This window comes from Orcinus orca, chromosome 13 (genome assembly GCF_937001465.1).
Source record: "Orcinus orca chromosome 13, mOrcOrc1.1, whole genome shotgun sequence".
NCBI classification, from domain to species: domain Eukaryota; kingdom Metazoa; phylum Chordata; class Mammalia; order Artiodactyla; family Delphinidae; genus Orcinus; species Orcinus orca.
Window position 1 is genome coordinate 4,387,784 of NC_064571.1, and position 12,255 is coordinate 4,400,038.

The 12,255-nt window shown below is 38.5% G+C and overlaps 1 protein-coding gene across 4 annotated transcripts in view; it reads right to left on the reverse strand.

Annotated features, from left to right (window-relative positions):
• Positions 1-12,255, reverse strand: part of TMEM182 (transmembrane protein 182) — a 67,725-nt gene that overhangs the window by 46,020 nt on the left and 9,450 nt on the right. The window contains exons 1-3 of one of the 4 annotated variants that reach the window (XM_049696090.1): positions 3,397-3,823; positions 3,059-3,158; positions 1,306-1,404 (exon numbers count right to left, since the gene is read on the reverse strand). In XM_049696090.1, the coding sequence (XP_049552047.1) occupies positions 1,306-1,404; positions 3,059-3,158; positions 3,397-3,528 (331 nt within the window). In that variant the 5' untranslated portion in view covers positions 3,529-3,823. Of the gene's footprint in view, positions 1-1,305; positions 1,405-3,058; positions 3,159-3,396; positions 3,824-12,255 lie in introns of those variants that run through there. The other 3 variants (XM_004277733.3, XM_033401687.2, XM_033401688.2) reach the window with 3 other exon arrangements.

A 12,255-nucleotide genomic window follows, 5' to 3' on the forward strand; every position in this document is an offset into this window, starting at 1 on the left:
CATTAAGTTCTGTGATGGTTAATTTTATGTGTCAACTTAGTTAGACTATGGTGCCCAGTTGCTTGATCAAACAGTAGTCTAGATGCTGCTATAAAGGTATTTTTTTAGATGTGATGAGCATTTACTATCAGCAGACTATAAGTAAAGTAGATTATCCTCCAGAATGAGGAGGTCGGCCTCTTCCAATCAGTTGAAGGACTTAAGAACAAAGACAGGTTTCCTGAAGAAGAAGGAACTCTCCCCCAGACTGCACCACAGATATTCTACCCGAGTTTCCAGTGTTCAGACTCAAGACCACAACATCAAGTCTTATCTGAATCTCCAGCTGCGGGCTTGCCCCAGATTTCAGACTTGCCAGCCTCCACAATAGCATGAGCCAATTCTTAAAATTTCCCCATCAATCAATCAATCAATCAATCAACCTCAATCTCTCTCTCTGTACACACACACACACACACACACACACACACACACACACCCATATATAATCCCCTACTGACTGTCCGGAGAATCCTAATACACATTTATTCAGAATGTTAAATATATTAAGTATCTTCTTTGAAAAACATATTTTTTGGCTTTGTTTATGACATTGGTAAATTCTGTGCCAACCCTAGTTTTAAGGTTTGGATAAACAATATTAAAAACTTCATGAAACCAGCTGAGAATAAAGTTGACATATTGAGCTTATGTACTTTCTAAAATTAGATTTGTGTACACAAATATATATTGTGTACTTTCTATAGAAACTTAGTTTATATATTTTCTATAGAAAAAATAGTATGAAAACATGAAAGAATTCAGGTAATCATGACTCCCAGTTAATGACATCAGACTCTACTTCTTCTATGGGATACCACACACAGCAAAGTTCAGTCATTTTGTAGAAATACAGTAGCATAATCATATTCTTATGTGTAACAACTGCAAAAAAATGTTTTAAAATCAGGGTGTATATTACAATATTTTCCATTGTAAGACCAGTTTTACATCTTAAGGAGCAGTTCTTCTTGATGTACACCACTACTTTTCATATCAGAAAACACACTTTAAAAAAAATTATCTTTATAAGTAGAAAGCAAATTACAATGGCTTTAATTTTAGACTAAAGTTGTATTTTATTAAGATTATAAATGGTGTTTTAAAAACGGCATCTTATTATTTTATATATAACAGACTGATATCAAAAAACATGTTGAAATTAAAAATGTTAAATTATTTTTTAATCGCCCACAGAAATGCCGTGGTGGGCATCTTTCAGAAAGAAAGGCCCCTCTCAGGGGCCTTGAGGAAAGAGGTACTTACTAACTGCAGAGTCATAGGAGGTCGAGTTGTGCTCTCCTCTCATGAAGGGATATGGCGACAGGTAAGCATGCGTGCAGTTCTTCAATGGTGGCTGATTGGCTAGGAAGGAGAACAAAACAAAGGCATTTGTTACTGAGAAGCTGAGTGAAGGTTTGTTCCTAACAGAAGAGAAATACAGGATCTGGGGGTACACAAGCAAAATAAAACTATAGGTTAGATCGACAAATTCAGAGAATGATTGAGTAAGGGAGGAAACTTCCTTAAAAACCTCATGTGGTAAATAAAGCACAGGGGACCTGGAAAGTGGATTCATTTAAAACATCTGGCGCATGACCTAATTCAAGGGAGAGAACGCCCTTAATATCACCCCAAAATAGAAAGCACCAGATTTCATTCGTTTTCACAACTATATTCTCCAATTCCTAACATAATGCCCAGCACATAGTAGGTATTCCAAAAACAGTCATTTAAAAATCTAATAAATTTCGATTTAACCTTTATTGGTTCTAATTAATAGAAAATTTCTTCTATATTCTATTTTCAGGGAAAAGATGTAAATGATAGACCATACAAGTTAATAATTCAAGTACATTTTTAGCATTTGAAGAAACCACAAGAAAGAACTTTAATGTTGTTTGAAATCTTGAAGATTTCATCATATACCCTCTTAGGAGTAAAATACTCTTCCCTTCTCTAAGTCTTGGCAAACTCTTCCTCTTGCAAAGTCTGACCTACTCCACTTTACCAAAGTCTAAATAATCTTCACTGGCAGATCACAGGCTTATTCTCCTCCCCCAAATGACAATCAGAAACTCTATGAAATATTTCTCTCAAAATGCCATTTCATCATTACTTTGTTCCTTTTACATATGCCATTTACCGTTGACTCGTCTTCTGTGATCTCATATTTGTATGTTATATTCCATGATCTTGACTATTGTTTAAATACCATACTTTGATTTATCACAGGAGTATTTTGATAAGAAGACTGATAATTTCAACCCACAATAAGTCTGAGGGTAATAAACAGTTCTTTCATTGCTGGATGCAATAAGATAAAGGCTAGCTATTTTCAGTGAATTGATTTTCAAAGATTAACACAATATAGAAAAAGCAGTTGAAAGAATGCATCATATTTTTAAGGAGCTATTCTACTTCAAAAAAGAACTTTAAAGTTTCTATGAGAGAATGGAAACATCAAAAGCAAAGCATTTCTTAATATTGCCCACAAACTTGGTTTAAGCCCAAACAGAGCAAGCTTTCATCTGCCACTGCTGATCACTGTTTTGTTATAAAGAAGATTTTTTTTAACTTTGAAGCTATTAATATAAAATAATACATCTTTAATTCTGGATTTTTAAACTTGGGATTTCAAGCCCCCCAAAATAGCCAAAAGAAATAAAAGCATTTATTTGCAACATAGCAATAATAGACACTCGAAAAAAATACTATAGATAATATCTGTTTTGTTTGTTAGGGCTGGTGTATTTTAAACTTGAGCGAGGAAACAGCGGATTATTCAATTCTGCCATAAGTATTCAGACTCCAATTTCATGTTAGAAAATAAAATAATTATTCCTATAGCCATTTCTACTTAATAAAAAGGAATCACTTTATGAACATTTGGAAGATATCCTACTGAGATTCTACAACTAAGAATCCAATCCTATTTTATAAGTGACATGCACCAAATGAGAAACTGTTCATTTTTATTTTAAAGCCAAGGGGGAAAATAAAGCTGAATTCCACTTACTGTACCAGAACTGCCAGATATTGGAATCATTCTCTTCCACAATCCCATTAAACCAACATCTCCAGAAGAATCCTTCATGGTGGAAAGTGACGTTTTCTATCTGTACAGAACGCAAATGAAGTAACTTGCCATCAACACAAGGAACATAATCTAAACAGTTACCTCCAGGAAATTTTTTAAGCAATGTATTTTTTCCCAAGTAATGATGATCAGTAGCTTTCTACATATCTCTTCTATGAAGAAATAGACATTCCACTACCATTTTCGGATTTCAAGAGGATACATAAAGCTATGCTCGTTACTATCGAGTACAACAATATTTTGAAGAAGAAACGCACATTCTGTTCACCTGAACACTTTCCCACTTCAGTCGCAAGAAGCCAATAATCTGATCCAAAAGCCACCAAAAAGAGTAAAACCCCCAAAGCACCAAAGAGAGCCCCAAAGAAGATGGCAATGTTTAGTCTCATTTTCAATTCACTGGCTTCCCTTTAAATAAAATAAGAAAATAAAAAATAGCTAACACCTAGCTCCTCAACCAAAAAGAATAAAGATTTTTGAATAGGCAGAATCTTCTTGAGAAGTGTCTCTTAGCTTCTGTTTCGGTGGCTTCGCACTCGCACCCAGCCGGTGGATTTGTATTGCCTTTGCTCTCCCCTGGAGGGACTCCAGCCCAGCAGCTGAGAATGGCTGACTATTTTAGGATACTGATTGAGGAGCTGTCTCTCTCCCATGGGGATCAAAAAATAACTGACCTTCCCCTGACTGTGGAGGGCAGTATCAGGAGCTGGCCAGAATCATCGTTACTGCTGCTGGGTAATCCATAGAAGTGGAAAGAAGACGGAATGGTATGAGGTCATTGACGGCACTGGCCCAAAGTCTTAAGTGTCTGAACAAGCTCCTCTTAATCCAGAATGACCATTACAAACCCAAAGACACTGAAGACTCTCTTTGAAGATATATAAACCGCAGCTATAAAGAACCACAAAGACCTCTCTTGGATATAACTGAGGTTGTAATTAATATCTTAATCCTTTTTGGATATTTGTGGGATATAAAATAATTAGTGGGTTGACAGATCTAACGTAACAGCAAGTACAATTCAGGTTTTAACCTATACATTCATAAGTGTATTTAAAAGATCAAGAATGTGGTAACATAAACTACTTAAAGTAGAAAAAAATACTTTTATGTAGCATACACTATGACATAAAAACAGCACTTTATATAGCAGCTCCCAGATCTTGTACAAGTTATTCCAAATAATCATCTCAACAGTGGACTAATGAAAAAAAAGTCTCAAAAATATATTACTTTCTGGATTAGGATGAAAGAATATGGTCTACTTTTCGTTTCCTTCATTTTAAATATTCAACCTCCTCAAAATACGGATCTTACCTGATACCCATACAAGTCACCAAATAGCAATGAATCTATCCTTTCTTCATGTCTATCCTCTATAGCTCACTTCTTTGTTTTTGTTCCATGTCTAAATATGCCTGAGAGCATTTTTTTAAGTATTTGTGTAATATTTTAAAACTTTCAGTCTCTATAGCTATTGTTTTTTATAATCCCAGTTGTAACACGGGTCACTGCATCTTCTCAAGAGGCATCTGAACTCTACCGACTTCCTTCACCACTTCTGTTTGACATGGGATAGATCCTTAGATAATGAAATTAGCAAGGGCAAAAAGACAACTCCTTAGTAAGGATGTAGGGCCTTGACCAGCTCCAGCTATATGCAATCAGAAGTGCCCAAGAGTCAGGAATGGAATTCTAAGTCATAGAATCTTTTTTATCTGAATTTTATTTCATTTTTTTATACAGCAGGTTCTTATTAGTTATCTATTTTATACATATTAGTGTATGTATGTCCATCCCAATCTCTCCCAGTTCATCCCACCACCACCACCCCACACACTTTCCCCCCTTGGTGTCCATACGTTTGTTCTCTACATCTGTGTCTCTGTTTCTGCCTTGCAAACCCGTTCATCTGTACCATATTTCTAGATTCCACATATATGTGTTAATATACGATATTTGTTTTTCTCTTTCTGACTTACTTCACTAAGTCATAGAATCAGTGACTGTGAGGGTTAAATGGAATTTGAGAGTACATCTGTGCTGATCTCTCATCTAATGCTCAAATCTCCTTTATAAGATTCTGCAGATCAACAAGCCATGCCATTTTCAGCCGTTTCATTTAAGGACATCAATAATGTCCATAGCTCTGCCTTAATTTCTGCCCCAAACTCCTTCCCTAAATGTTCCAGTCTTAATCGTATTCTGTCCTCCAAGGCTGTACAGCACGTTTAAACTCCGTCGTATGACAGAGCTTTCTGATATTTTGAAGAAGCAATCATTTCGTGTCTCCCTCAAACCCCACTCCACCCCTTAATATAGGTCTTCATTTTTCTAAGCTAAACATCCCATTCCTTTAAACATCCCTTAGATTGGAACAACTCCCAATCTCCTTGCTGTCCTGATTCTTTGCTACAATCTGCAAGTACTTGATTGAGGTGAGGCATAGCGAAATATTCCGGGTAGAATCTAACGAAGTTAATATCACCACCTTTCTTATTTGGATGCTGTGATGAGCAGAATAATGGGTTCCCAAAGACGTCCATACCCTAATCCTAAATATAATCACGTAATCTGTGAATGTGTTACCTTACATAGCAATATCCTGGATTACACAGGTTGACCCAATCTAATCACATAAATCCTTAAAAGAAAAGTAGAGACTCTTTCCTGACAGTACTCAGAGAAAGAAATGTGACCCCAGAAAAAGGGTTGGAGAGTCGCTGGTTTAAAAATGTGGGAAAGAGACCACACGCCAAGGATTGTGGGCAGCGTCTAGAGGATGGAAGAGGGAATAAAACAGATTCTCTCCAAGAGCCTCCAGGAAGGACTGTTGCCCTACCAACACCCTGACTTTGGGGATTTCTGACCTCTGGAACTGCAGGATAGTAAATCTGAGTTGCTTTTAAGCCACTGACTTTGTGTTAATTTGTTACACTGTTACAGCAGCAATAGGAAACTAACAAAGATGCTGTTCTATAATTAATACAATATAAGATCAAATTAAGGGGGTTTTTGTTGGGGGGGAATGCATCTTCAAGAAGTGCTTACTGAGAACTTGCGAGGGTCCAGGCATTTTATCAGATACGCAGGGCCTGACCTTGAGGAGTTCATGAGCTAGTGAGAAAAAAAGATTCTTCAGAATGAGGTACCTAAGGCTGTAATAAGCTTCTGGCCGCCCCAGTCACAGCCTCCTGCTCAGCCACACCCCCTCCCAAGACGACTGTGGTCGTGGTTTTGCAGCTTTACTGTAGGTGACAATGCTGTTGTTTGCAGAGGAAGAGGAATCCTTTTAGGAAGGTTTTATTTATTTTATTTATATTGTAATGACATGTAAAAATCCATGCATTAATACTAAATCTTTAACACACACACATTCACAAACACACACACAAACAACTGGATTTTTAAAATAAGTAGAAAGAGTGCAGGATCTATTATTGCTACAGTTCATCTCAATTTTGGCTTCGGTCACAAACAAAAAATCGTCTTTCTGGATGAGGTCTATCAACTAATATTTTTTCACCATGTTTTGGTGTATCCAAAAAGGTATAAGCATCATTATCAAAACGTATATTTATCAAAGCAGCTACTAAGTAACCAATCTAATTGTTTCCAACCATTCGTTCGTGGGCATCCATTTGAGAAAGATATCATAGACTACTTCCGACATCATCAAACTGAACTCCTTTAGCTCAGTTATCCTCAGTGCTTCTCACAGTGCTTGACACACAAGGGGCACTAAGATAAAAAGAAAAATCCATTTGTATTAGGACTCTTGGCTGTGATACAAATACGTAGCTTCCTGAGCTAGCCAACTGGTAATCCATCAAGAAGAAATGGCTCTGATCTGGCCTGCTGTTTGTGAAACTTGGAGAAGTGGATTTTAGCAGGGTCTGTGCTTCCTCTGTAGATAACCTCCCTATCAAACTACCACTGGCATTTTTCACAGAACTAGAACAAAAAATTTCACAATTTGTATGGAAACACAAAAGACCCCGAATAGCCAAAGCAATCTTGAGAACGAAAAACGGAGGTGGAGGAATCAGGATCCCTGACTTCAGACTATACTACAAAGCTACAGTAACCAAGACAGTATGGTACTGGCACAAAAACAGAAAGATAGATCAATGGAACAGGATAGAAAGCCCAGAGATAAACCCACCCACATATGGTCACCTTATCTTTGATAAAGGAGGCAGGAATGTACAGTGGAGAAAGGACAGCCTCTTCAATAAGTGGTGCTGGGAAAACTGGACAGGTACATGTAAAAGTATGAGATTAGAACACTCCCTAACACCATACACAAAAATAAGCTCAAAATGGATTAAAGACCTAAATGTAAGGCTAGAAACTATCAAACTCTTAGAGGAAAACATAGGCAGAACACTCTATGACATAAATCACAGCAAGATCCTTTCTGACCCACCTCCTAGAGAAATGGAAATAAAAACGAAAATAAACAAATGGGACCTAATGAAACTTCAAAGCTTTTGCACAGCAAAAGAAACCATAAACAAGACCAAAAGACAACCCTCAGAATGGGAGAAAATATTTGTAAATGAAGCAACTGACAAAGGATTAATCTCCAAAATTTACAAGCAGCTCATGCAGCTCGATAACAAAAAAACAAACAACCCAATCCAAAAATGGGCAGAAGACCTAAATAGACATTTCTCCAAAGAAGATATACAGATTGCCAACAAATACATGAAAGAATGCTCAACATCATTAATCATTAGAGAAATGCAAATCAAAACTACAATGAGGGGCTTCCCTGGTGGCGCAGTGGTTGAGAGTCCGCCTGCCAATGCAGGGGACACAGGTTCGTGCCCTGGTCTGGGAAGATCCCACATGCTGCGGAGCGGCTGGGCCTGTGAGCCACGGCCACTGAGCCTGTGCGTCCGGAGCCTGTGCTCCACAACGGGAGAGGCCACAACAGTGAGAGGCCCGCATACCTCAAAAAAAAACAGAAACAAAAAAAACAAAAAATCTACAATGAGATATCATCTCACACTGGTCAGAATGGCCATCATCAAAAAATCTAGAAACAATAAATGCTGGAGAGGGTGTGGAGAAAAGGGAACCCTCTTGCACTGCTGGTGGGAACGTGAATTGGTACAGCCACTATGGAGAACAGTATGGAGGTTACTTAAAAAACTACAAATAGAGCTACCATATGACCCAGCAATCCCACTACTGGGCATATACCCTGAGAAAACCAGAATTCAAAAAGAGTCACGTACCAAAATGTTCACTGCAGCTCTATTTACAATAGCCAGGAGATGGAAGCAACCTAAGTGTCCATCATCGGATGAATGGATAAAGAAGATGTGACACATATATACAATGGACTATTACTCAGCCATAAAAAGAAACGAAACTGAGTTATTTGTAGAGAGGTGGATGGACCTAGAGTCTGTCATACAGAGTGAAGTAAGTCAGAATGAGAAAAACAAATACCGTATGCTAACACATATATATGGAATCTAAGAAAAAAAAAAGTCATGAAGAACCTAGGGGTAAGACGGGAATAAAGACACAGACCTACTAGAGAATGGACTTGAGCATATGGGGAGGGGGAAGGGTAAGCTGGGACGAAGTGAGAGAGAGGCATGGACATATATACACTACCAAACGTAAAATAGATAGCTAGTGGGAAGCAGCCGCATAGCACAGAGAGATCAGCTCGGTGCTTTGTGACCACCTAGAGGGGAGGGATAGGGAGGGTGGGAGGGAGACGCAAGAGGGAGGGGATATGGGGATATATGTATACGTATAGCTGATTCACTTTGTTATAAAGCAGAAACTAACACACCATTGTAAAGCAATTATACTCCAATAAAGATGTAAAAAAAAAAAAAAAAGAATCCATAGTAGACTCTTATTTAGAAATAAAATAGAACTATCCAGGGGTCAAAAAGTATCTTTCTTCTTTAGAAAACTGGACCATTTGTCTACCATTTGAAACTCCCAATTCACCATGATTCCTAAAATGCTCCCAGCAATCATTCAGTATCTCTTCCCCAAGTTCTCTCGGCAGCTTAAAAAACTGTCTATACTCCAGGGTGACTGTTAAACAGCTGCTGTGTCCTCATGATCTCTTTACAAATTCAGACGTTGGATCTTTTCCCTTTCAGCCTCTTTTCTAGACCAGGTGATGAGGGGAGACAGACATACCTTAGCACCAACCTCAACTCACAGTAATCCTATAATAGAACAACTCCATGGCTCCTGTACGTGCCCACTCCTTTAGTGAATACTGAATCTGTTTTACGCTGATATGATTGTCACAGTGAATCTGCAAGAGCACAAGCATAAGCATGGTGTCTCAGGTTCAATCCTGTGGGAGACCTTGATGGTCAGAAATGTAAATGGAGGTGAATGATAATAACTAATACTCATGAGCATCTACTGTGTGCAGACACCATCCCAAGCATGTTAGATGCCTTGAGTACAAGTAAGTCTTCAGTAGGTAGAATATGAAATAGTCCATGTCTTGGGTGGGAATTTCAGCATCTAAAGGTCTTCTTGGTAGGAGTTAAAGATGTTCCTGGTCGCATGTAGAAGGCCAGAGGTAAGCAAAGAGAGCTCTGCATGGGGTCCCACTGCCAAAGGCAATTCACAATAATTTGTTTATAACTTTCAGTCTGTCCTCTGGATCCCTGAGGCTCCATGAGAAGGCAACGTGGCTGACTGAGGACAAGGAAATGACCCTCCAGGATCTGGTGAACCTGGGACAAGAACAGGAACTGCAGGGACCAGCTCTCATTCCCACGTTCTCCCTTGTTACTGGTATTTCAGAATGAGTATTTCATTGAATTAAGAAGAGGCGGATTTTCCTTTCACAGATGACTGATATTGGGCAAACGGTTCAACTCTGAGTCTCTGAGGGTTTGTTTTTTTTTTATTGGAGTATAATTGCTTTACAATGGTGTGTTTCTGCTTTATAACAAAGTGAATCCGCTATACATATACATATATCCCTATATCCCCTCCCTCTTGTGTCTCCCTCCCTCCCACCGTCCCTAAAGATGGCACTCTTCTGAGACATTATGTCTGTTAACCTGTTCATTCTCACGACTCCCAGTGTACAAGCCAGGAGACCGAAGCGCAGTGACATACGCCCCTGTCCAGGGTTGCCTAGGCGGGAGGTGGGGCTGGCACGTGGTTAGCATTCACTGAGTGTTGTCTTAATGAATGAACAGGGAGGTATTTAGGACAGGTTTCTCTGAGTTCTTTTAATACGGAAAATGGGAACAACACTTCGGAAGATGACTGGGGGTATCAAGTAAGAGGACGTGCATCAGAGGAGCTGGTGCACCACACACATTAGGCTTCTCTTCTATCCTGCCTTTAGCTGGGGATCATTCTTGATGAAAAAAATATATCTTTAAAAAGAAAAGAAAAGAAAACTCCCTATGCTAGCATCCCAGATCTGACTCAGGTTTATTCCCACAGGCTAACTTCTCACCAAGGGCTCCCCGCCCTCCTCTCACCCATACACACCATCCTCCCTCCTAGGTCACCAGCAGTTCCCCAAATCTCTGCCCATTCTGCTCCCCTCAGATGAGAAGTCCCTTCTCTTCCTCCTGGCTGATGAACTCTTCATTAATCCATTCCACAAACATTCACCATTATGCTACGGTGTGCAATATGTTCTTCTAAGTGTTGAGTTACCATCAGCACTCTCCAAGGAGACTGTATTATACACCCTATACCACTTTCCCATATATTTAACTACACTCCTGCCCTTCTAGACAGTTGTCAATTCCTGTGTCTTGAAAAAAACTGGGTCAAGAAATTTTGTTCAATGAATAAATTAATAATGAATGAACAAATGTCCCATGGACAATCTGCCCCATTATCCTTCAAGATGTTACTGGGGACACTGGTCCCAACATCTACAGTGTCCCATTATGAAGACCTGGAGGAAATTTCTGGATGCTAAAAAAATGTTGTGTTTCCACAGAGCACTACTGTTATTTTTCATCTTAGAGACACTACACTTGATTCATTTGACAAATGCATGTCACTTGCCTGTTCTAAGACAGGGTGCTGTGTCCTAGAACCGTGACAGTGAATAAAATGTGCTCTCTACCCTCAACGAGCTTAACTCTCATGGCACTGAGAGTACTTTTCTTCATTTTGGTACCTGGAAAGCTCGGGGGCAAATGTGCAAAAGGTGATGTCCCAGCTTCCTGCTTCCCTCCCCTACCCCGACTTCCTTAGTTTCCTTTCTGTGTGCCCCTCACTTTCTCTCTCTCTCACACATATTTTTAACCTATTATTTTGTATGTGTTTATGTAAGCAGCTTCAAATACTTTTGAGAACAACATAAAGACTAAACAGTGAAGCAAACAAACATAGACACTTTGTGAAATCAGATATGAGAAGTCACCATGTATCAGCTGCGTTTTTCCATTCTGAAAGATCCTTGAATTCTCTGTTCATCCCTGCCTTTTTTCCCGTCATTCTGATTATTTCTACTGTCATAATTTCACTTGGCAATCCTCCCGACTTCCTGGAAATAGCATCCCCTTTAGAGTCTCTTGTGATTGAGAGAAATTATGGCAAAAATGTTTTTAATTTTTCAATCTAAAAAATCTATAGTCAACCTTTTAAAATCTTGAGGATACAAAGATCATTAGCATTCCAAGGCGGTGTGGTAAATTTTTTTTTAACAGATTAAATAAAACTTGACAACCAAAGGCTAGATGACCATAGACAATGGAAGGCTTTGCCTATTTTGATTAAATGTCTTTTTATTTAGTTAACTGTGTTTTTTTATCGATAAATACACTAAAACTTAGCAGAAATCCCAAGCCATGCTTAATTTGTGAGTGATAAGGAGCAAAATATTTTTTTCTAAGGTCATAATTTCTAATCCTGATATTTTAATAGTCTTAATTATTTCAAAATAACTAATGAAACTATCTAAACATTCTCCAAAACAATTAATTCTGGTTCACTTTAGTTTAAAACAAATGCAAGAATGGCTCACCATCCAAAAGTACTGAACAAATGTGTAAACAAATATACAAATCAAACTTTCAGAAAACTGGAGTGGTTTTTTGGAGATTTTCGGGTAGATTCTTTTTTGTCTTGGAATAATA